The 23,115-nt window shown below is 47.0% G+C and overlaps 2 protein-coding genes across 5 annotated transcripts in view; one reads left to right on the top strand and one right to left on the bottom strand.

Annotated features, from left to right (window-relative positions):
• nubp2 (nucleotide binding protein 2 (MinD homolog, E. coli)) overlaps positions 1-4,034 on the bottom strand; it is a 4,572-nt gene extending 538 nt beyond the window's left edge. The window contains exons 1-6 of the mRNA XM_017480129.2: positions 3,934-4,034; positions 2,848-2,966; positions 2,568-2,757; positions 2,297-2,451; positions 212-322; positions 1-22 (exon numbers count right to left, since the gene is read on the bottom strand). The exon at positions 1-22 is cut by the window's left edge and continues 48 nt beyond it. Of these exons, the coding sequence (XP_017335618.1) occupies positions 1-22; positions 212-322; positions 2,297-2,451; positions 2,568-2,757; positions 2,848-2,966; positions 3,934-3,964 (628 nt within the window). The 5' untranslated portion in view covers positions 3,965-4,034. The remainder of the gene's footprint in view (positions 23-211; positions 323-2,296; positions 2,452-2,567; positions 2,758-2,847; positions 2,967-3,933) is intronic.
• Positions 4,035-5,048: 1,014 nt separating this feature from the next.
• On the top strand, positions 5,049-22,467 carry LOC108271937 (crossover junction endonuclease EME1). Of its 4 annotated transcripts, XM_053684832.1 has the most exons (9): positions 5,503-5,641; positions 7,515-7,695; positions 8,265-8,383; positions 18,788-18,883; positions 19,065-19,183; positions 19,286-19,370; positions 19,951-20,066; positions 20,227-20,416; positions 21,925-22,467. In XM_053684832.1, coding segments are annotated over exons 2-9 (882 nt in total). In that variant the 5' UTR covers positions 5,503-5,641; positions 7,515-7,694; the 3' UTR covers positions 22,081-22,467. The 4 variants fall into 4 exon arrangements, 3 of the variants coding, with proteins under 3 accessions (XP_017335444.1, XP_053540805.1, XP_053540807.1); XR_008397632.1 differs by lacking the exon at positions 7,515-7,695 and having other exon boundaries at positions 5,049-5,641; positions 8,265-8,389; positions 20,280-20,416; positions 21,925-22,061; XM_017479955.3 differs by lacking the exon at positions 7,515-7,695 and having other exon boundaries at positions 5,049-5,641.
• The last annotated feature ends 648 nt before the right edge of the window (positions 22,468-23,115 follow it).

Raw genomic sequence — 23,115 nt, 5'->3', positions numbered from 1 at the left:
TAGAGAAGATACTGGTGCACTCCTACACACAGACACACACACACACACACACACACACACACACACACACACACACACACGTGTAATGAGTGGATCAGGTGTGATAGGGAAACAGTGTCTTTGGATTTCTATCTTTATTACAGGTCCAATTAATGTTGGCAGGCCTGTGTGTGTGTGTGTGTGTGTGTGTGTGTGTGTGTGTGTGTCTTACAGTGCAGTGAGGACACACGAAGCCACTCATGTTCTCCACTATGCCCAAAATCTTCACGCCCGTCTTCTTACAGAAAGTAATCTCACGCCGCACGTCTCCAGTAGATACCGCCTCTCACACACACACACACACACACACACACGTATTACACATAGTTTTAGTATATCGTTATATGCATGCATGTGTGTGTGTACACCTGTAGTATGGTGACCAGTACGGTTCTGTTTGTGTGTGTATGAATGTACCTGTGGTGTGGTGAGATGTGTGTGTGTGTGCGTGTGTGTGTGTGTACCTGTGGTGTGGTGAGATGTGCGTGTGTGCATGTGTGTACCTGTGGTGTGGTGTGTGTGTACCTGTGGTGTGGTGTGTGTGTGTGTGTGTGTGTGTGTGTACCTGTGGTGTGGTGAGATGTGCGTGTGTGCGTGTGTGTACCTGTGGTGTGGTGAGATGTGTGTGTGTGTGCGTGTGTGTACCTGTGGTGTGGTGAGATGTGTGTGTGTGTGCGTGTGTGTACCTGTGGTGTGGTGAGATGTGTGTGTGTGTGCGCGTGTGTGTGTGTGTGTGTGTGTGTACCTGTGGTGTGGTGAGATGTGCGTGTGTGCATGTGTGTACCTGTGGTGTGGTGTGTGTGTGTGTGTGTGTGTGTACCTGTGGTGTGGTGAGATGTGCATGTGTGCGTGTGCGTACCTGTAGTGTGGTGTGTGTGTGTGTGTGTGTATGTGTGTGTGTGTACCTGTGGTGTGGTGAGATGTGTATGTGTGTGTGTGTGTGTGTGTATGTACCTGTGGTGTGGTGAGATGTGTGTGTGTGTGTGTGTGTGTGTACGTACCTGTGGTGTGGTGAGATGTGTGTGTGTGTGTGTGTGTGTGTGTGTGTGTACCTGTGGTGTGGTGAGATGTGCGTGTGTGTACCTGTGGTGTGGTGTGTGTGTGTGTGTGTGTGTGTGTGTGTGTGTGTGTACCTGTGGTGTGGTGTGTGTGTGTGTGTGTACCTGTGGTGTGTGTGTGTGCGCGTGTGTGTACCTGTGGTGTGGTGTGTGTGCGCGTGTGTGTACCTGTGGTGTGGTGTGTGTGTGTGTGCGTGTGTGTACCTGTGGTGTGGTGTGTGTGTGTGCGTGTGTACCTGTGGTGTGGTGAGATGTGCGTGTGTGTGTGTGTGTGTGTGTACCTGTGGTGTGGTGAGATGTGCGTGTGTGTGTGTGTGTGTGTGTGTGTGTGTACCTGTGGTGTGGTGTGTGTGTGTGTGCGTGTGTGTACCTGTGGTGTGGTGTGTGTGCGTGTGCGTGTGTGTACCTGTGGTGTGGTGTGTGTGTGTGTGTGTACCTGTGGTGTGTGTGTGTGCGCGTGTGTGTACCTGTGGTGTGGTGTGTGTGCGCGTGTGTGTACCTGTGGTGTGGTGTGTGTGTGTGTGCGTGTGTGTACCTGTGGTGTGGTGTGTGTGTGTGTGCGTGTGTGTACCTGTGGTGTGGTGTGTGTGTGTGCGTGTGTACCTGTGGTGTGGTGAGATGTGCGTGTGTGTGTGTGTGTGCGTGTGTGTACCTGTGGTGTGGTGTGTGTGCGTGTGCGTGTGTGTACCTGTGGTGTGGTGTGTGTGCGTGTGTGTACCTGTGGTGTGGTGTGTGTGCGTGTGTGTACCTGTGGTGTGGTGTGTGTGTGTACCTGTGGTGTGGTGTGTGTGCGTGTGTGTACCTGTGGTGTGGTGTGTGTGCGCGTGTGTGTACCTGTGGTGTGGTGTGTGTGCGTGTGTGTACCTGTGGTGTGGTGTGTGTGCGTGTGTGTACCTGTGGTGTGGTGTGTGTGCGTGTGTGTACCTGTGGTGTGGTGTGTGTGCGTGTGTGTACCTGTGGTGTGGTGTGTGTGCGTGTGTGTACCTGTGGTGTGGTGTGTGTGCGTGTGTGTACCTGTGGTGTGTGTGTGTGCGTGTGTGTGTACCTGTGGTGTGGTGAGATGTGTGTGCGTGCATGTGCGTCTGTGTGTGTGCGTGTGCGTACCTGTAGTGTGGTGTGTGTGTGTGTGTGTGTGTGTGTGTGTGTGTGTGTGTGTGTGTGTGTGTACCTGTGGTGTGGTGAGATGTGCGTGTGTGTACCTGTGGTGTGGTCACCAGTACAGCTCCATCCACTCTGTGTTTTTTCAGGTTCTCCAGGACAGCCAGGTGCTCATCGGATGTGCCGGGGGGCGTGTCCACCAGCAATACATCCAGCTCCCCCCACGCCACGTCACTCACAAACTGACCAATCAGAGCTGAGAGACAAACAGACATCCACCAGTGAGAGAGGAGGAAAGAAACTCACATCACAGATCTGAGAGAGATAAGACACATGGCACATGGTAATGAGGTGAAAGGTCAGAGGTCAGACCGGTCTTTTTGGGTCCTCTCCAGATGATGGCGTCATCAGGGTCGTCCAGCAGGAAGGCGATGGACATGAGGGACAGACGCTCCACACACACGGGGACCCAGCCCGCGTCACACTGATGGACCTCGTGTTTACTCACACCCAGCATGTGGGGGATACTCGGCCCACACAGGTCCACGTCCAACACCCCCACCTGCGTGCACACACACACACACACACACAATTCGGACTTATCTCAATATCAAACTTCCTCTTCCTTGCATACCGCTCGGTGTGTGTTTACCTTCATCCCTGCGTGTAACAGAGCGAGCGCTAACTCTGTAGTGATGGTGCTCTTCCCCACTCCCCCTTTACCCGACAGAACCAACACCACATGGCGCACCTTCTCCAGATTGCCCCTGTCTGAGAGAGAGAGAGAGAGAGAGAGAGAGAGAGAGATGACTAATACAATCCCAGACAGCAACACATCTCCACCTGACTCCCCGTGATACCTCTCTGTGTTCCTGAGGAACTGGACAACTTTTCATCTGCTGCAGGTTTGGTGTATGCAGTAGACAAATTATTTATGTATATTAATACATACACACACACACACACACACACACACACACACACACACACACACACACACACACACACACACACACGGTGGCCAACTCTCATACACTTTACCGTTGTACATTACTGTTTAATGTTTTACTTTAAGCATTACTGTGCTGATCTATGCCTCACAGCTGTTCTGTATTTAATAATAATAATAAGAGGAAGAAGAAGAAGAAGAAGAAGATCAGTGATGTGGCGGCCATCTTGTCAGTTTGGTGAGAGGACTGGTTTGAAGGTGTCATGGTTACAGTTATGAGATGCAGTTGTGCCTCCTCTGTCAGTTATTACATCAAAACTAAAACACTTTTACAAATTAGCATTTTAATCTGTCTGATTATGTTATAAACCTGTTTAATATGATCAGTGTTTTTGTTTATAGTTATATTGTATATGCTCTTAACAATACAACAGTCATACCGGGCAGCCCTAATACGCATGCGCAATGTCGCTAAACCTCATCGAGTTATTTATTTTTTAATTTTTTTATTTATATAGATTTGCGAAAGCAACTTTACGTATTTTGACAAACAAAGACAATTTTTTTTTTACAAAAAGGAATAAAATAAAGACAAATAATTGTGCAGTAGTGATCAGATGTAACTGTTACACGTCTGATAGAGGTAAAGTTTATTAAAAAACGGCAATTTTTATCACTAATCATCATTTAATTCCATGCTAACACAGCCCTGAGAGAATGTCCTCTCCAGTCTGAGAGATTTAAACCTTTTATATTTTAAGTTAAATGTGATAAAAACGGGCATCTTACCACCGTTTACATCCATCACTTCCGCAATCATGTGACGTCACCGGTAAAGCAGCGTGTGATTGGTTTATTCCGAACCGGTTTCTTCTTCGCGCTCTCTAGGTGGTTGTATGGTTGTGTGTGTTTACTGCCCCCTGCTGTTCACCCGGCATCTGCGCAACTACATGTTTTATTTATTGTTTTATTTCCTTTTGATACTGATTCTTACAGTCTCTCTCTCTCTCTCTCTCTCTCTCTCTCTCTCTCTCTCTCTCTCTCACACACACACACACACACACACACACACACACACACACACACACACACACACACACACACTTCCTGTTAAAGTGGGCAAAGATTTAACAATATTTGTTCAGTTATGTTGAACTGATTTATTTATAATATAGGAAAATAGGGATATCTAGATGGAGATGTTAATTTCTTTTTATTTTTTGTTGCATTTTTTAAATCCCAACCATAATTAATATAAAATGTCTAAAATATGAGAACCATTGCAGTCAAAGGGGAAAAAATCTTCTGTTACTATGTGCCTTCTTTATTATGATGAGTTTTGAGTATGTTGTTGTATAGGGTGTTTTGAAATGACCTGGATATCGGATTAAGTAACAGAACAGAATGAAGCAGAAGAAAAGGAAGTATTAATACTAAGCTGAGTAAAGATCAACACTACATACACACTCACACTCACACACACACACACACACACACACAACAATCGAGTACTAAACTGCACTGTTCCTCCTCGCTGGGGTGGTACCCTTATATTTTGTACCTTTTAAAATATATTTATCACAAGGAAACCTGGATAAAGTCCACCTGTAACAATGATTTAAGGTACACAATTGGACCATAATGACCACTTTCTAGGTAAACGACTGAGGATCCCCCCCGAGAAGGAATGGTACGGTTTAGTTTAGCGCCATTTCTGAGTGTGCATTACTGTAAGAAAAAAAGTGTGTCTTATTCAAGCCTATAAAGTCACAAAATATTAGCACAGCACTGTTTCAATTATTTCCCATTTAAGAGAAACAGGAATTTGAGAGAGGAATTAGTCACTCCAGTCCAGTAGGGGGTGATATTTACCTTCAGTTTAATGTAAAAAAAAAAAAAAAAAAGAAGAAGAAGAATAAAGACACGCAGCGGGATTACAGCTGAGCTTTGTCCTTTATAAAGACCCGTCATTTATGTAGTGGCGCTTCTTATTACGCATGCGCAGTGAGGAGTACAGGTGTGTACTGCGCAGGTAAACACACTGATCATGCAGCGGTAGGATCCGCGGTAACTAATCACACCATGTCGGAGTTAAAGAGAGCTCAGACCTGGGAGATTTCCGACTCGGAGGCGGAGCAGGAGCCCGGTACTGTCGCGGAGCCGGAGAGCCGGGTAGAGCCTCCACCGGAGCCCGCTGTCCAGTACCCAAGTCCCGGGGGAAGGAGGAGAGGAAACCGGGGGGAGAGCAGAGAGGAGAGGAGTGCGGACAAGGACAGACGGGGAGAGGAGAGAGAGAGACAGAAGGAGGAGAGAGAGAGACAGAGAGAGAGACAGAAGGAGGAGAGAGAGAGACAGAGAGAGAGACAGAAGGAGGAGAGAGAGAGACAGAAGGAGGAGAAGAGACAGGAGCAGAAGAGGAAGAAGGAGGCAGCTGAGAGAGTAAAAAGACTCAAACCTGAGGAGTATTTAAAGACCGTCACTGTCAGCATCCACCCAGGTATCCTTCATCATCATCATCATCATCATCATCATCATGAACAGGGCCAGATCTGAAGTATTGGCACCTTCCCTATCACTCATCGTAAAATAATGAGCAGATGTTGTCCGCACCACTGTGTAACTGGTCACACACACACACACACACACACACACACACACACACACACACCCCCACCCCACAGCACCTCTGCACAGTGGTGGTCCCATTAAGATCTACCAGGTAGAGGGGTGCCAATACTTACACAGTAACACAGACCTACAGTTTATTTATACACCCATTATGTGTCCTGTGTTGGTGGGTGGAGTTGATGAACTGTATGTCAGTAATGTTAACATGAATGATGATATTAAATAAAGTATATACTCACTTTATGGGCGAGATGAGTTTCTACAGTCGGATTTTCTCCCAGATTTGAGAATTCTACGGTTTTAGGACATGTAACGTGACAAGCTATCACACACTCTGTTACAGAATTCACACACACTTTATTGTATTTATATGTAGACGTGTTAAACAACATAGAACACAGCACTTTCTGTATCAGACCAACTAATTTGTAGGTGAGCAAAAATATTGGAACGTGACTGACAGGTATTTCTTGTTACCCAGGTGTGTTCTGTTAGATTGATTGTTTAAACAAAAAATAGATCTGAACATCTGCTCTTGGTTTAAGATTTCCGTTTCACCTGTGAAGACTGCATTTGTTGATAAAAAGGATAAACCAACATGAAGATCAGAGAGCTGTCTATAGGAGAAAAATGAGCCGCTTTGAAGCTGAGAAAAAAGGGAAAATCTATCAGAGATATTGCAGAAGCATTGTGTATAACCAATACAGCAATCTGGAATGTCCTGAAAAAGAAAGAACCCACTGGTGTACTGAGGAACAGACACTGAACGGTTCAGCCAAGGAAAACAACATCAGCTGATGACAGAAACATTGTGAGAGCTGTGAAGAAAAACACAAAAACAACAGTCAGTGACATCACCAACAACCTCCACAGGGCAGGGTGAAGGCCTCACCATCCACCGGTGGAAGAAGACTTCGAGAGCAGAAATGTAGAGGACATACCACGAGATGCAGACCACTCATCAGCAGTAAGAATCAGAAAACCAGACTGGAATTCACAAAGAAAGACAGAGATGATCCACAAAAGTTCTGGAACCGAGATGAACCTCTACCAAAGTGATGGAAAGTCCAACGTGTGGAGAAAGAAAGGATCTGCTCATGATCCAGAACATAATTAATCAGGAGGAACTTCATCATACTAAACATAAAATACTTTTATAGACCTATACAGCACTAAATGGTCTCGCGCCACAATATCTAAGCGACCTTTTGGTTTTATATGATCCGCCACGCCTACTTAGACCAAAGATGCAGGCTATCTGACGGCACCTCGAATAGTGAAGGCTACAGCAGGGGGGAGAGCTTTCTCTTATAGGGCCCCACAGTTATGGAACAGTCTTCCTATTAGTGTTCGGGACTCAGACACAGTCTCAGTGTTTAAGTCTAGGCTTAAAACGTATTTGTTTACTCAAGCCTACCCTGACTAGATTCTGTTCTACTACTTCGCAGTCATAATAAGGTGGTAGAGCGGGTTGTCCACTAATCGAAGGGTTGGTGGTTCGATTCCCAGCCCACATCAATCCACATGCCGAAGTGTTCTTGGGCAAGACACTGAACCCCAAGTTGCTCCTGATATCAAGTTAGCGCCTTGCATGGCAGCTCTGCTACCATTGGTGTGTGTGTGTGTGTGTGTGCGTGTGTGTGCGTGCGTGTGTGTGAATGGGTGAATGAGACACAGTGTAAAGTGCTTTGGATAAAAGAGCTATATAAGTGCGCCATTTACCATTTTACCATTTAACATAGGACTTCATCAGTGGAGAAAGTGTAAGGTTTTAGACTGGACAAGTCCATCACCAGACCTTCACCCAACTGATCAGCACCTCACCTCCTGAAGAGGAGACTGAAGGGAGAAACCCCCCGAAACACACAACTACTGAAAGAAGCTGCAGGAGAAACCTGGAGAAGCTTCACAGAAGAAGTCGCAGTAAGTCGCAGGATTGATGCAGTTATTACAAGTAAAGGATATACAACCAAATATTAAGTGTTATTTACTTTCATTTACTTCACGATTGATCTGTTCCTATACTTTTGCTCACCTAAAAATCGAGTGGTCTGATACAAAAGGTTCCATGTTTCAAGTTCTTTAACACCTCGAGATGTAAACACCAGGAAATTAAAGCTGAAATTCTGATCTATCGTCTCATGTCTTTGGTGTACAGCACACACACATGAACTGTCCTTGTGTTCCAATACTTTCAGAGGGGACTGTGCACTCAGTGAAACCAGACGATGTCGGTCTCTAAGACTAAACATTTGACATGAAATGGTTGGCCCTAAAGTCTGTGGTTTCTGACAGGCGGCTGATGGCTCCGCCCCTTTTGCTCCCATCATCAGCTGAGTATAAAGAGTGTCCCGTGGTTATGAATAGTGCAATAAAATGAACAAAGTGCACAAAATGACACAAGTCATAATGGATCATGGTGAGATTTACACACAGGAATGTGTGTGTGTGTGTGTATGTGTGTGTGTGTGTGTGTGTGTGTGTGTGTGTAGTGTTGCTGCAGGACTCTGGGTGTGATGTGTTGTTGAGTACACTGGCTGGTTTGGAGCAGAGGAACCGAGTAGAGGAGCACGACCTCACACACTCCGTCAGCTGGAGCAGAAAACTACCTGTCTGTGTAACACTACTACAGTACACGCACTAACACACACTAACACACTGCGACACGCACTAACACACTAACACACTGCGACACGCACTAACACACTGCGACACGCACTAACACACTGCGACACGCACTAACACACACTAACACACTGCGACACGCACTAACACACCGCAACACACACTAACACACTGCGACACGCACTAACACACTGCGACACGCACTAACACACTGCGACACGCACTAACACACACTAACACACTGCGACACGCACTAACACACTGCGACACGCACTAACACACCGCAACACACACTAACACACCGCAACACACAGCAACACACACTAACACGCACTAACACACTGCGACACGCACTAACACGCACTAACACACTGCGACACACACTAACACGCACTAACACACTGCGACACGCACTAACACACTGCGACACGCACTAACACGCACTAACACACTGCGACACGCACTAACACACTGCGACACGCACTAACACACTGCGACACACACTAACACACAGCGACACGCACTAACACACTGCGACACACACTAACACGCACTAACACACTGCGACACACACTAACACACTGCGACACGCACTAACACACTGCGACACGCACTAACACACTGCGACACACACTAACACGCACTAACACACTGCGACACGCACTAACACACTGCGACACGCACTAACACACTGCGACACGCACTAACACGCACTAACACACTGCGACACACACTAACACACTGCGACACACACTAATACACTGCGACACACACTAACACACAGCGACACACACTAACACGCACTAACACACTGCGACACGCACTAACACACAGCGACACGCACTAACACACTGCGACACACACTAACACACCGCAACACACACTAACACACTGCGACACACACTAATACACTGCGACACACACTAACACACAGCGACACACACTAACACGCACTAACACACTGCGACACGCACTAACACACTGCGACACGCACTAACACACTGCGACACGCACTAACACACTGCGACACGCACTAACACACACTAACACACTGCGACACGCACTAACACACTGCGACACGCACTAACACACCGCGACACGCACTAACACACCGCAACACACACTAACACACCGCAACACACACTAACACACCGCAACACACAGCAACACACACTAACACGCACTAACACACTGCGACATGCACTAACACACTGCGACACGCACTAACACACTGCGACATGCACTAACACACTGCGACACGCACTAACACACTGCGACACGCACTAACACACACTAACACACTGCGACACGCACTAACACACTAACACACTGCGACACGCACTAACACACTGCGACACGCACTAACACACTGCGACACGCACTAACACACACTAACACACTGCGACACGCACTAACACACCGCAACACACACTAACACACTGCGACACGCACTAACACACTGCGACACGCACTAACACACTGCGACACGCACTAACACACACTAACACACTGCGACACGCACTAACACACTGCGACACGCACTAACACACCGCAACACACACTAACACACCGCAACACACAGCAACACACACTAACACGCACTAACACACTGCGACACGCACTAACACACTGCGACACACACTAACACGCACTAACACACTGCGACACACACTAACACGCACTAACACACTGCGACACGCACTAACACACTGCGACACGCACTAACACACAGCGACACGCACTAACACGCACTAACACACTGCGACACACACTAACACACTGCGACACACACTAATACACTGCGACACACACTAACACACAGCGACACACACTAACACGCACTAACACACTGCGACACACACTAACACACCGCAACACACACTAACACACCGCAACACACAGCAACACACACTAACACGCACTAACACACTGCGACATGCACTAACACACTGCGACACGCACTAACACACTGCGACACGCACTAACACACACTAACACACTGCGACACGCACTAACACACTAACACACTGCGACACGCACTAACACACTGCGACACTCACTAACACACTGCGACACGCACTAACACACACTAACACACTGCGACACGCACTAACACACTGCGACACGCACTAACACACAGCGACACGCACTAACACACTGCGACACGCACTAACACACTGCGACACGCACTAACACACACTAACACACTGCGACACGCACTAACACACACTAACACACTGCGACACGCACTAACACACACTAACACACTGCGACACGCACTAACACACACTAACACACTGCGACACGCACTAACACACTGCGACACGCACTAACACACTGCGACACGCACTAACACACACTAACACACTGCGACACGCACTAACACACTGCGACACGCACTAACACACTGCGACACGCACTAACACACACTAACACACTGCGACACGCACTAACACACCGCAACACACACTAACACACCGCAACACACACTAACACACCGCAACACACAGCAACACACACTAACACGCACTAACACACTGCGACATGCACTAACACACTGCGACACGCACTAACACACTGCGACACGCACTAACACACACTAACACACTGCGACACGCACTAACACACTAACACACTGCGACACGCACTAACACACTGCGACACGCACTAACACACTGCGACACGCACTAACACACACTAACACACTGCGACACGCACTAACACACCGCAACACACACTAACACACTGCGACACGCACTAACACACTGCGACACGCACTAACACACTGCGACACGCACTAACACACACTAACACACTGCGACACGCACTAACACACTGCGACACGCACTAACACACTGCGACACGCACTAACACACCGCAACACACACTAACACACCGCAACACACAGCAACACACACTAACACGCACTAACACACTGCGACACGCACTAACACGCACTAACACACTGCGACACACACTAACACGCACTAACACACTGCGACACGCACTAACACACTGCGACACGCACTAACACACAGCGACACGCACTAACACGCACTAACACACTGCGACACGCACTAACACACAGCGACACGCACTAACACGCACTAACACACTGCGACACGCACTAACACACTGCGACACGCACTAACACACTGCGACACACACTAACACGCACTAACACACTGCGACACGCACTAACACACTGCGACACGCACTAACACACAGCGACACGCACTAACACGCATTAACACACTGCGACACACACTAACACACTGCGACACACACTAATACACTGCGACACACACTAACACACAGCGACACACACTAACACGCACTAACACACTGCGACACGCACTAACACACAGCGACACGCACTAACACGCACTAACACACTGCGACACACACTAACACACTGCGACACACACTAATACACTGCGACACACACTAACACACAGCGACACACACTAACACGCACTAACACACTGCGACACGCACTAACACACAGCGACACGCACTAACACGCACTAACACACTGCGACACACACTAACACACTGCGACACACACTAACACACCGCAACACACACTAACACACTGCGACACACACTAATACACTGCGACACACACTAACACACAGCGACACACACTAACACGCACTAACACACTGCGACACGCACTAACACACTGCGACACGCACTAACACACTGCGACACGCACTAACACACTGCGACACGCACTAACACACACTAACACACTGCGACACGCACTAACACACTGCGACACGCACTAACACACCGCGACACGCACTAACACACCGCAACACACACTAACACACCGCAACACACACTAACACACCGCAACACACAGCAACACACACTAACACGCACTAACACACTGCGACATGCACTAACACACTGCGACACGCACTAACACACTGCGACATGCACTAACACACTGCGACACGCACTAACACACTGCGACACGCACTAACACACACTAACACACTGCGACACGCACTAACACACTAACACACTGCGACACGCACTAACACACTGCGACACGCACTAACACACTGCGACACGCACTAACACACACTAACACACTGCGACACGCACTAACACACACTAACACACTGCGACACGCACTAACACACCGCAACACACACTAACACACTGCGACACGCACTAACACACTGCGACACGCACTAACACACTGCGACACGCACTAACACACACTAACACACTGCGACACGCACTAACACACTGCGACACGCACTAACACACCGCAACACACACTAACACACCGCAACACACAGCAACACACACTAACACGCACTAACACACTGCGACACGCACTAACACACTGCGACACACACTAACACGCACTAACACACTGCGACACACACTAACACGCACTAACACACTGCGACACGCACTAACACACTGCGACACGCACTAACACACAGCGACACGCACTAACACGCACTAACACACTGCGACACGCACTAACACACAGCGACACGCACTAACACGCACTAACACACTGCGACACGCACTAACACACTGCGACACGCACTAACACACTGCGACACACACTAACACGCACTAACACACTGCGACACGCACTAACACACTGCGACACGCACTAACACACAGCGACACGCACTAACACGCATTAACACACTGCGACACACACTAACACACTGCGACACACACTAATACACTGCGACACACACTAACACACAGCGACACACACTAACACGCACTAACACACTGCGACACGCACTAACACACAGCGACACGCACTAACACGCACTAACACACTGCGACACGCACTAACACACAGCGACACGCACTAACACGCACTAACACACTGCGACACGCACTAACACACTGCGACACGCACTAACACACTGCGACACACACTAACACGCACTAACACACTGCGACACGCACTAACACACTGCGACACACACTAATACACTGCGACACACACTAACACACAGCGACACACACTAACACGCACTAACACACTGCGACACGCACTAACACACTGCGACACACACTAACACACTGCGACACACACTAACACACCGCAACACACACTAACACACTGCGACACACACTAACACACTGCGACACACACTAACACGCACTAACACACTGCGACACGCACTAACACACTGCGACACGCACTAACACACTGCGACACGCACTAACACACTGCGACACGCACTAACACACACTAACACACTGCGACACGCACTAACACACTAACACACTGCGACACGCACTAACACACACTAACACACTGCGACACGCACTAACACACTGCGACACGCACTAACACACCGCAACACACACTAACACACCGCAACACACAGCAACACACACTAACACGCACTAACACACTGCGACACGCACTAACACACTGCGACACACACTAACACGCACTAACACACTGCGACACACACTAACACGCACTAACACACTGCGACACACACTAACACGCACTAACACACTGCGACACGCACTAACACACTGCGACACGCACTAACACACTGCGACACGCACTAACACACTGCGACACGCACTAACACACTGCGACACGCACTAACACGCACTAACACACTGCGACACGCACTAACACACTGCGACACACACTAACACACTGCGACACACACTAATACACTGCGACACACACTAACACACAGCGACACACACTAACACGCACTAACACACTGCGACACGCACTAACACACAGCGACACGCACTAACACGCACTAACACACTGCGACACGCACTAACACACTGCGACACACACTAACACACTGCGACACACACTAATACACTGCGACACACACTAACACACTGCGACACACACTAACACGCACTAACACACTGCGACACGCACTAACACACTGCGACATGCACTAACACACACTAACACACTGCGACACGCACTAACACACTGCGACACGCACTAACACACCGCAACACACACTAACACACCGCAACACACAGCAACACACACTAACACGCACTAACACACTGCGACACGCACTAACACACTGCGACACACACTAACACGCACTAACACACTGCGACACACACTAACACGCACTAACACACTGCGACACGCACTAACACACTGCGACACGCACTAACACACAGCGACACGCACTAACACACAGCGACACGCACTAACACACACTAACACACTGCGACACGCACTAACACGCACTAACACACTGCGACACGCACTAACACACTGCGACACGCACTAACACACTGCGACACGCACTAACACACAGCGACACGCACTAACACGCACTAACACACTGCGACACGCACTAACACACTGCGACACGCACTAACACACTGCGACACACACTAACACGCACTAACACACTGCGACACGCACTAACACACAGCGACACGCACTAACACACAGCGACACGCACTAACACGCACTAACACACTGCGACACGCACTAACACACTGCGACACGCACTAACACACAGCGACACGCACTAACACGCACTAACACACTGCGACACACACTAACACACTGCGACACACACTAATACACTGCGACACACACTAACACGCACTAACACACTGCGACACGCACTAACACACAGCGACACACACTAATACACTGCGACACACACTAACACACAGCGACACACACTAACACACAGCGACACGCACTAACACACAGCGACACGCACTAACACACTGCGACACACACTAACACACTGCGACACACACTAATACACTGCGACACACACTAACACACAGCGACACACACTAACACGCACTAACACACTGCGACACGCACTAACACACTGCGACACACACTAACACACTGCGACACACACTAACACGCACTAACACACTGCGACACGCACTAACACACTAACACACTGCGACACGCACTAACACACTGCGACACACACTAACACACTGCGACACGCACTAACACACTGCGACACAACACACTGCGACACGCACTAACACACTGCGACACACACTAACACACTGCGACACGCACTAACACACAGCGACACACACCGACACACACTAACACACCGCAACACACACTAACACACCGCCACGCACCGCAACACACACTAACACACCGCAACACACACTAACACACAGCAACACACACTAACACACAGCAACACACACTAAGACACAGCAACACACACTAAGACACTGCCACGCACCGCAACACACACTAACACACAGCAACACACACCGCCACACACACTAACACACCGCAACACACACTAACACACCGCAACACACACTAACACACCGCAACACACACTAACACACTACAGCACACACTGCAACACACACTAACACACTACAACACACACTAACACACCGCAACACACACTAACACACCGCAACACACACTAACACACCACAACACACACTAACACACTAACATACAGCAACACACACTAACACACCGCAACACACTTTAGCAATGATTATTAACAATTTAATCGTTCCTACATTACATTTAACACTGCCGAAGTGTTCTGGTTATATAAGGAATAACGCTCCAGACGGTGTGATTGGCCAACACTTACAGTATTTAATTTATTAATGAACGACACGTCGCACGTTTTAACGGTTTATTGTTAGATTTAATGTCGTGAAACATCTGAGAGACGAGAACACACTGCGACACGCACTAACACGCACTAACACACTGCGACACGCACTAACACACTGCGACACACACTAATACACTGCGACACACACTAACACGCACTAACACACAGCGACACGCACTAACACGCACTAACACACTGCGACACACACTAACACACTGCGACACACACTAATACACTGCGACACACACTAACACACAGCGACACACACTAACACGCACTAACACACTGCGACACGCACTAACACACTGCGACACGCACTAACACACTGCGACACGCACTAACACACTGCGACACGCACTAACACACTAACACACTGCGACACGCACTAACACACTGCGACACACACTAACACACTGCGACACGCACTAACACACTGCGACACAACACACTGCGACACTCACTAACACACTGCGACACACACTAACACACTGCGACACGCACTAACACACAGCGACACACACCGACACACACTAACACACCGCAACACACACTAACACACCGCCACGCACCGCAACACACACTAACACACCGCAACACACACTAACACACAGCAACACACACTAACACACAGCAACACACACTAAGACACTGCCACACACCACCACACACACTAACACACCGCAACACACACTAACACACAGCAACACACACTAACACACAGCAACACACACTAACACACAGCAACACACACTAAGACACTGCCACACACCACCACACACACTAACACACCGCAACACACACTAACACACCACCACACACACTAACACACTGCAACACACACTAACACACTACAGCACACACTGCAACACACACTAACACACTGCGACACGCACTAACACACTGCGACACGCACTAACACACTGCGACACGCACTAACACACCGCGACACACACTAACACACCGCAACACACACTAACACACCGCGACACACACTAACACACCGCAACACACACTAACACACAGCAACACACACTAAGACACTGCCACACACCGCCACACACACTAACACACCGCAACACACCGCAACACACACTGCAACACACACTAACACACTACAACACACACTAACACACTGCGACACGCACTAACACACTGCGACACACACTAACACACCGCAACACACACTAACACACCGCAACACACAGCAACACACACTAACACACAGCAACACACACTAAGACACTGCCACGCACCGCAACACACACTAACACACAGCAACACACACCGCCACACACACTAACACACCGCAACACACACTAACACACTACAGCACACACTGCAACACACACTAACACACTACAACACACACTAACACACCGCAACACACACTAACACACCGCAACACACACTAACACACCACAACACACACTAACACACTAACATACAGCAACACACACTAACACACCGCAACACACTTTAGCAATGATTATTAACAATTTAATCGTTCCTACATTACATTTAACACTGCCGAAGTGTTCTGGTTATATAAGGAATAACGCTCCAGACGGTGTGATTGGCCAACACTTACAGTATTTAATTTATTAATGAACGACACGTCGCACGTTTTAACGGTTTATTGTTAGATTTAATGTCGTGAAACATCTGAGAGACGAGTTCCTTCCTGTTTTCATTACATTATAGCTGTGCAGTTGTTCCCTCACCTGCCCCTCTCTCTCTCTCTCTCTCTCTGTCTCACTCTCTCTCTGTCTCACTCTCTCTTTCTCTGTGTCTCTCTCTGACAGGCACAGCCTGTCATTACTGAGAAAACAGAAAGTGAGACTGAGAGTGTTTACACCCAAGTCTCCTAGAATAAACAATAAATATTTCTCTTTTTAGCAAAAAAACTCCACCACCTCATCAGTTATAACTACAGGTCGAGAGATATAATGAATATTACTGATACAGATAAATAAGTTGGGCGGTACCTACCTGCTGATAACCCATCATAAACCTGATACCGAATGAAACATAACACTCGAATTAAAATATTGCTGAACTTTACAGATATAAACAATACTGACTGCACCTGTACGTTTTTAAATCAAATAAATATAAACTATTAATAAATATTAAAGTAAATAAAATATGAATATCCAAACTGAACCAAAAAGTAACACTCCAAATAACAAATAAAAAAAATAGAGATGTCCAAAATAAAAAACACTTCAAATAAAACAACAGAATTAGTCAGTGATTAATTTTTATTTCGCCTCTAGAGGCCGCTCTCGTGCTGTATAATGACAGCGGACCCTTCTCAGCCGCTCCGCAATGCAACTGGTGGATTTTTGTCTATCTCTAATTATAAGAATTATTTTGTTAAACAACCCATTTGTAAGTCCGTTTATGATCAGTCTCAGATTATATGGAACTATGCAGGAAGGAAACGGGAACTGTTCTGCAGAATGAAGCTCGTCACGCTCCATTTCTTTATTCAGTCCTGATGATAAGGCTCTACGTTAGCACTGAAACCTGGTCACAAAACACCATCACACTACAAATCATCAGATCTCACCTAAACGTCTCATGCTCCGTGATTGCCACTGTCAGCAAGCAGTTCCTGACCTCCTCCAGTAAGAGTCGCTTAGTACAAATGCGTTCATACTGCACTACAAAACCTTTCATTGTAAATCAGTAAATTCTCACTGCCTCACACACACTGACTCGTGTGTGTGTGTGTGTGTGTGTGTGTGTAGACTGAGGATGAAGACTGTAGGGTGGTTCAGGAAGATCAGGTGCTGATGGTGGTCACTCAGTTGGAGTTCAAGGACATGATGATGTCCATCAAACAGGTGAAAACTCCACATCACTTACACATGGGCTGTGTCTCGTTTATGTTATGAACACTTTCCCTCGTCCACTTCCCGTCTTTGTTTCTTGTGGGTGTGGCCTGTCTGATATATATCCATGCTGCAGGGAAAGATATAAAGCAGCTGTGTACGGGTGTGATGTGTTTCCTGTTGTCCATCTCAGACTCTGATTGGTGGTTGTGAGGAGGCGAATTCTCTGTTTCAGCCCCTCTGTGATTATCTGAACAGAAACACAGGGGCAGTTGTTTCACTGTTGGTGACCGGGAGACAGAACTGCCAACGGTACACACACATACATACACACACACACACACACACACACACACACTTCACTTATGGGGTCCTGTGATGGACAGTTATACAAGGCCGTATGTGTGTATGTAGCGGCGGCTCGTATGACGTTGACGATGATGAAGACGAGGTGTGTCCTCGCTCTCACCTCGGACTCCAGAACATCGACATCGAGCAGGTCAGAGGTCACTTCCTGCTGTCACTTAACACTTGACCTTTACCTCTGATGATGTCATAGTGTTGACTCCATAACATTTAGAACATTCACTGTACAATAATTTGCACGTTAGCAAAACAGTTATTTAGTAGCTAACAACTTATGTAGTTACCGTTTGAGTTAGGATGCAAATTAGCATGCTAGGAAGCTAAGAAGCAAACCAGGAAAATATACAATGTATAGTGATTGCATGTTATTCAGCGGCTAATTAGCAAACCACGTAGTTAGCATGCTAGGCAAGAAAATCATCTTATTAGCTATGTGGCTATTTAGCAAATTAGCTTGTTAACATGCTACTCGCTAAGCCAGCTAGTTATAAACTAGATAGATAACACACCAACTATTTTGTGTGCTTGCTTTGTTCTAGCTAGTTAACCATCTAGAAGTTTGACGAATCAGATAATTAACTAATAAGCTAAGTTAAGCTAATAACTTCCTGTCTCTCCAGTTCAGTTGAGACCGTCACCCTTAAACATTAAGGATAAATGATAGGATGATGTTTTGTGTGATGTCATAGTTTGTGTGTTTCCATGTTGTTAAGGTGCTGGTGTACCTGCAGCTGTGCAAGAATGTGACAGTCCACTTCCTGTTTGGCTGGCAGGAAGTCACGGATCATGTGTGTGCTGTTACCAAGGCCTTATCTAAACGCCCCTTTAGGTCAGTATCTCTCTCTCTCTCTCTCTCTCTCTTTCTCTCTCTCTCTCTCTCACACACACACACACACACACACAGAGTTCTCTATTCTTTACCATGTTGCCTGATCTCCATTTGATTTTAGTGTGTGTGTGTGTGTGTGTGTGTTTGTGTGTGTGTTCAGAACACTGCAGGACAATCCCGATCTGGGTTTCTGTGTGAATGGTTTGTGGACAGGGGGAGTGCGTGTTGAGCGTAGTGGGCGGGGCCTCGCTCAGGTGTGGACAAGACAAATACAGCAGCTCAACCGTGTCAGTGTCGCCATGGCAGCAGCTGTGACCACTGCTTACCCCTCCCCCCAACTCCTCCTGCAGGTAACGTTATTCTAGGGTCCACCACCTACCCAGAGTTATACAGAGAGTAATTACCACGGGTTCTCCCAGAGCCTTCCTCCCAGAGTCTGTCTTCCAAAGTCTGGATCTTCCCAGATTCCTCAGCCTGTGGCCCCTCCACCCAGAGGCCACTACCTTTCAGAGTCCTCTGTGTTTTTACATGCTTCCAGTGGCGGCTCGTTCATAGGGGCAGGTGGGGCAGAACCCAACCATATATACTGTATCAATCGTTCAACAAATGTTAATCTTAATGAAGTTCTCATTCACAAACTCCAAACATTTAAAACTCCTTTGATGTATTAATTGCCTCTGTGACCAATGATAAAAAAATGTTCAGATACAATCCTGATGTTCAGATACATGTCTGATGTTCAGATACATGTCTGATGTTCAGATACAAGTCTGATGTTCAGATACATGTCTGATGTTCAGATACAAGCCTGAGGTTCAGATATAACCCTGATGTTCAGATATAATGCTGATGTTCAGATATAATCCTGTTTGTAGATTTGACTGTGTTTAAAGATGCTACACAGTCATCACTACATCATTCTGTTCTCTCGTTGATGATTGGCATACATAGGTCCAGTTCAAGACCTTCTTGTAGACTGCGTATTACAGATTTATTCTAAACATTCACTATAGTAGTCTATAGTATACGTCAACTGTGATAGGCTCTCGACATTTATATAGTGAATAGAGTGTGTGACTTGGGACACGCCCACAGTGGCCTACATAGTGAAATAAACCACTACTGAACTTTACTCATTCTTCTTCCTAGATCTTTGTACTGCGTAGTGTTCATGTTGAATAATCTGCTCTCTCTCTCTCTCTTTCTCTCTCTGTCTCTCTCTCTCTCTCTCTCTCTCTGTCTCTTTATCTATTTCCCTCTCTCTGTCTCTCTCTCTGTCTCTGTCTCTCTTTCTGTCTCTGTCTCTCTCTCTCTCTCTCTCACTGTCTCTTTATTTATTTCCCTCTCTCTGTCTGTCTCTCTTTCTGTCTCTGTCTCTCTTTCTGTCTCTGTCTCTCTCTCTGTCTCTGTCTCTCTCTCTGTCTCTGTCTCTCTCTCTGTCTCTGTCTCTCTTTCTCTCTCTGTCTCTCTCTCTGTCTCTCTTTCTGTCTCTCTCTCTCTCTCTCTCTCTCTCTCTCTCTCTCTCTCACTGTCTCTTTATTTATTTCCCTCTCTCTGTCTCTCTCTCTGTCTCTGTCTCTCTTTCTGTCTCTCTCTCTCTCTCTCTCTGTCTCTGTCTCTCTCTCTGTCTCTGTCTCTCTTTCTGTCTCTCTCTCTCTCTCTGTCTCTGTCTCTCTTTCTGTCTCTGTCTCTCTCTCTGTCTCTCTCTCTCTCTCTCTCTCTGTCTCTCTCTCACTGTCTCTTTATCTATTTCCCTCTCTCTGTCTCTCTCTCTGTCTCTGTCTCTCTTTCTGTCTCTCTCTCACTGTCTCTTTATCTATTTCCCTCTCTCTGTCTCTCTCTCTCTCTGTCCAATCAGGCCTATGAGAAAACAGAGTCAGAAGAAGAGCAGTGTGGATTATTGGCTGACCTCACTGTGAGAGGCGGAGCTAAAGAGAGGCGCATCGGACCTGAACTGTCAAATCGTGTGCACCGGTTTATGATTTCCCAGAATCCTGAGCTGGTGCTGGATTAGGGAATTGTGGGAAATGCAGCTGAAAGAAGAGCTGCTCAGATTTAATATATAAATCATGGACTTGTGGCGACATCATGCACACACACGCGCACACACACACACACACACACACACACAGATCAGTGTTTTTCCGCAAATTATTTTCAAATTATTTTCCGCATCATATTGTCCAGTGATGTATATTTATCTTGTTTATTTCTTGTTTAAATATGTAAAGTAATATATTCTATTTGGTCCTTTTTCACTCCCACCATTCATATAGCTCACAGTTTATTTGGGTTATTTTTATTTTCTTTATTAACATTTTTAAAAAATTTAAAGCTCCATAGAAAGTAGAGAGTTGACGAGAGTCATTTATTAAAAAAGACATAGTGCTGTGAAAAAGTATTTGTCCCCATCGTGATTTCTTCTGTTTTTCTGTATATCTCATACTAAATAGTTTTAGATCTTCAAATGAAATACAACATAAAACAAAGGCAACCTGAATAAACACAGTACAGTTTAATTTTTATTTTTTAAATTAAAGCAAAAAAAGTTATCCAACACCTATCACCCATGTGAAAAACTAATTGCCCCCTTAAACTTAAAATTGGTTGTCACGAACCGGAGTCGGCACAGAAGCAGAAGCGGTGTGTAGTAAAGGGTAGTTCCAAAGACGTAGTCGTAAAACAAGCAAGGGTCAGGCGATCGGACAAACAAAGCACAAGGGGACAGGCAGAAAGCGTAGTCGTAAACGGGAAAAGAGGTCGAGAGAACAAAGATAGCAAACGAATGTGAAAGGCTTGGAAATGCAGAGAACTAGTCTACTGAATGTATACTTCGCAATGAACATTTGGCGAATGACTCTAAATACTAGTGTAGAGAGTGTGTGTGTGATTAGTGACAGGTGTGGGAGATTAGAACTCCGGGGATGGTGAGCGCATGCGTGCATGGGAGGTGAGTGTTGCTTCTTGGGAAACTGAGTCCTGGCCGGGTTGAGATATGACAGAACTGCCCCCGCCCAAAGGGCTCACTCTGGGAGCAGAGTTCTTTCTT

The sequence above is a fragment of the Ictalurus punctatus genome, chromosome 1 (assembly GCF_001660625.3).
Source record: "Ictalurus punctatus breed USDA103 chromosome 1, Coco_2.0, whole genome shotgun sequence".
Lineage (NCBI taxonomy): Eukaryota > Metazoa > Chordata > Actinopteri > Siluriformes > Ictaluridae > Ictalurus > Ictalurus punctatus.
Note: the sequence above shows the minus strand (reverse complement) of the source record. Positions and strands in the feature narration are given on the sequence as shown.

What these genes read in the sequence shown, in the direction of transcription:
- LOC108271937 (XM_053684830.1), top strand. Translation starts at nt 5,227, where the DNA reads ATGTCGGAGTTAAAGAGAGCTCAGACCTGGGAGATTTCCGACTCGGAG. An exon ending in CACTGTCAGCATCCACCCAG is followed by an intron (nt 5,642 to 8,264) that starts GTATCCTTCATC and finishes GTGTGTGTGTAG; the next exon opens with TGTTGCTGCAGGACTCTGGG. An exon ending in TTATCTAAACGCCCCTTTAG is followed by an intron (nt 20,067 to 20,226) that starts GTCAGTATCTCT and finishes GTGTGTGTTCAG; the next exon opens with AACACTGCAGGACAATCCCG.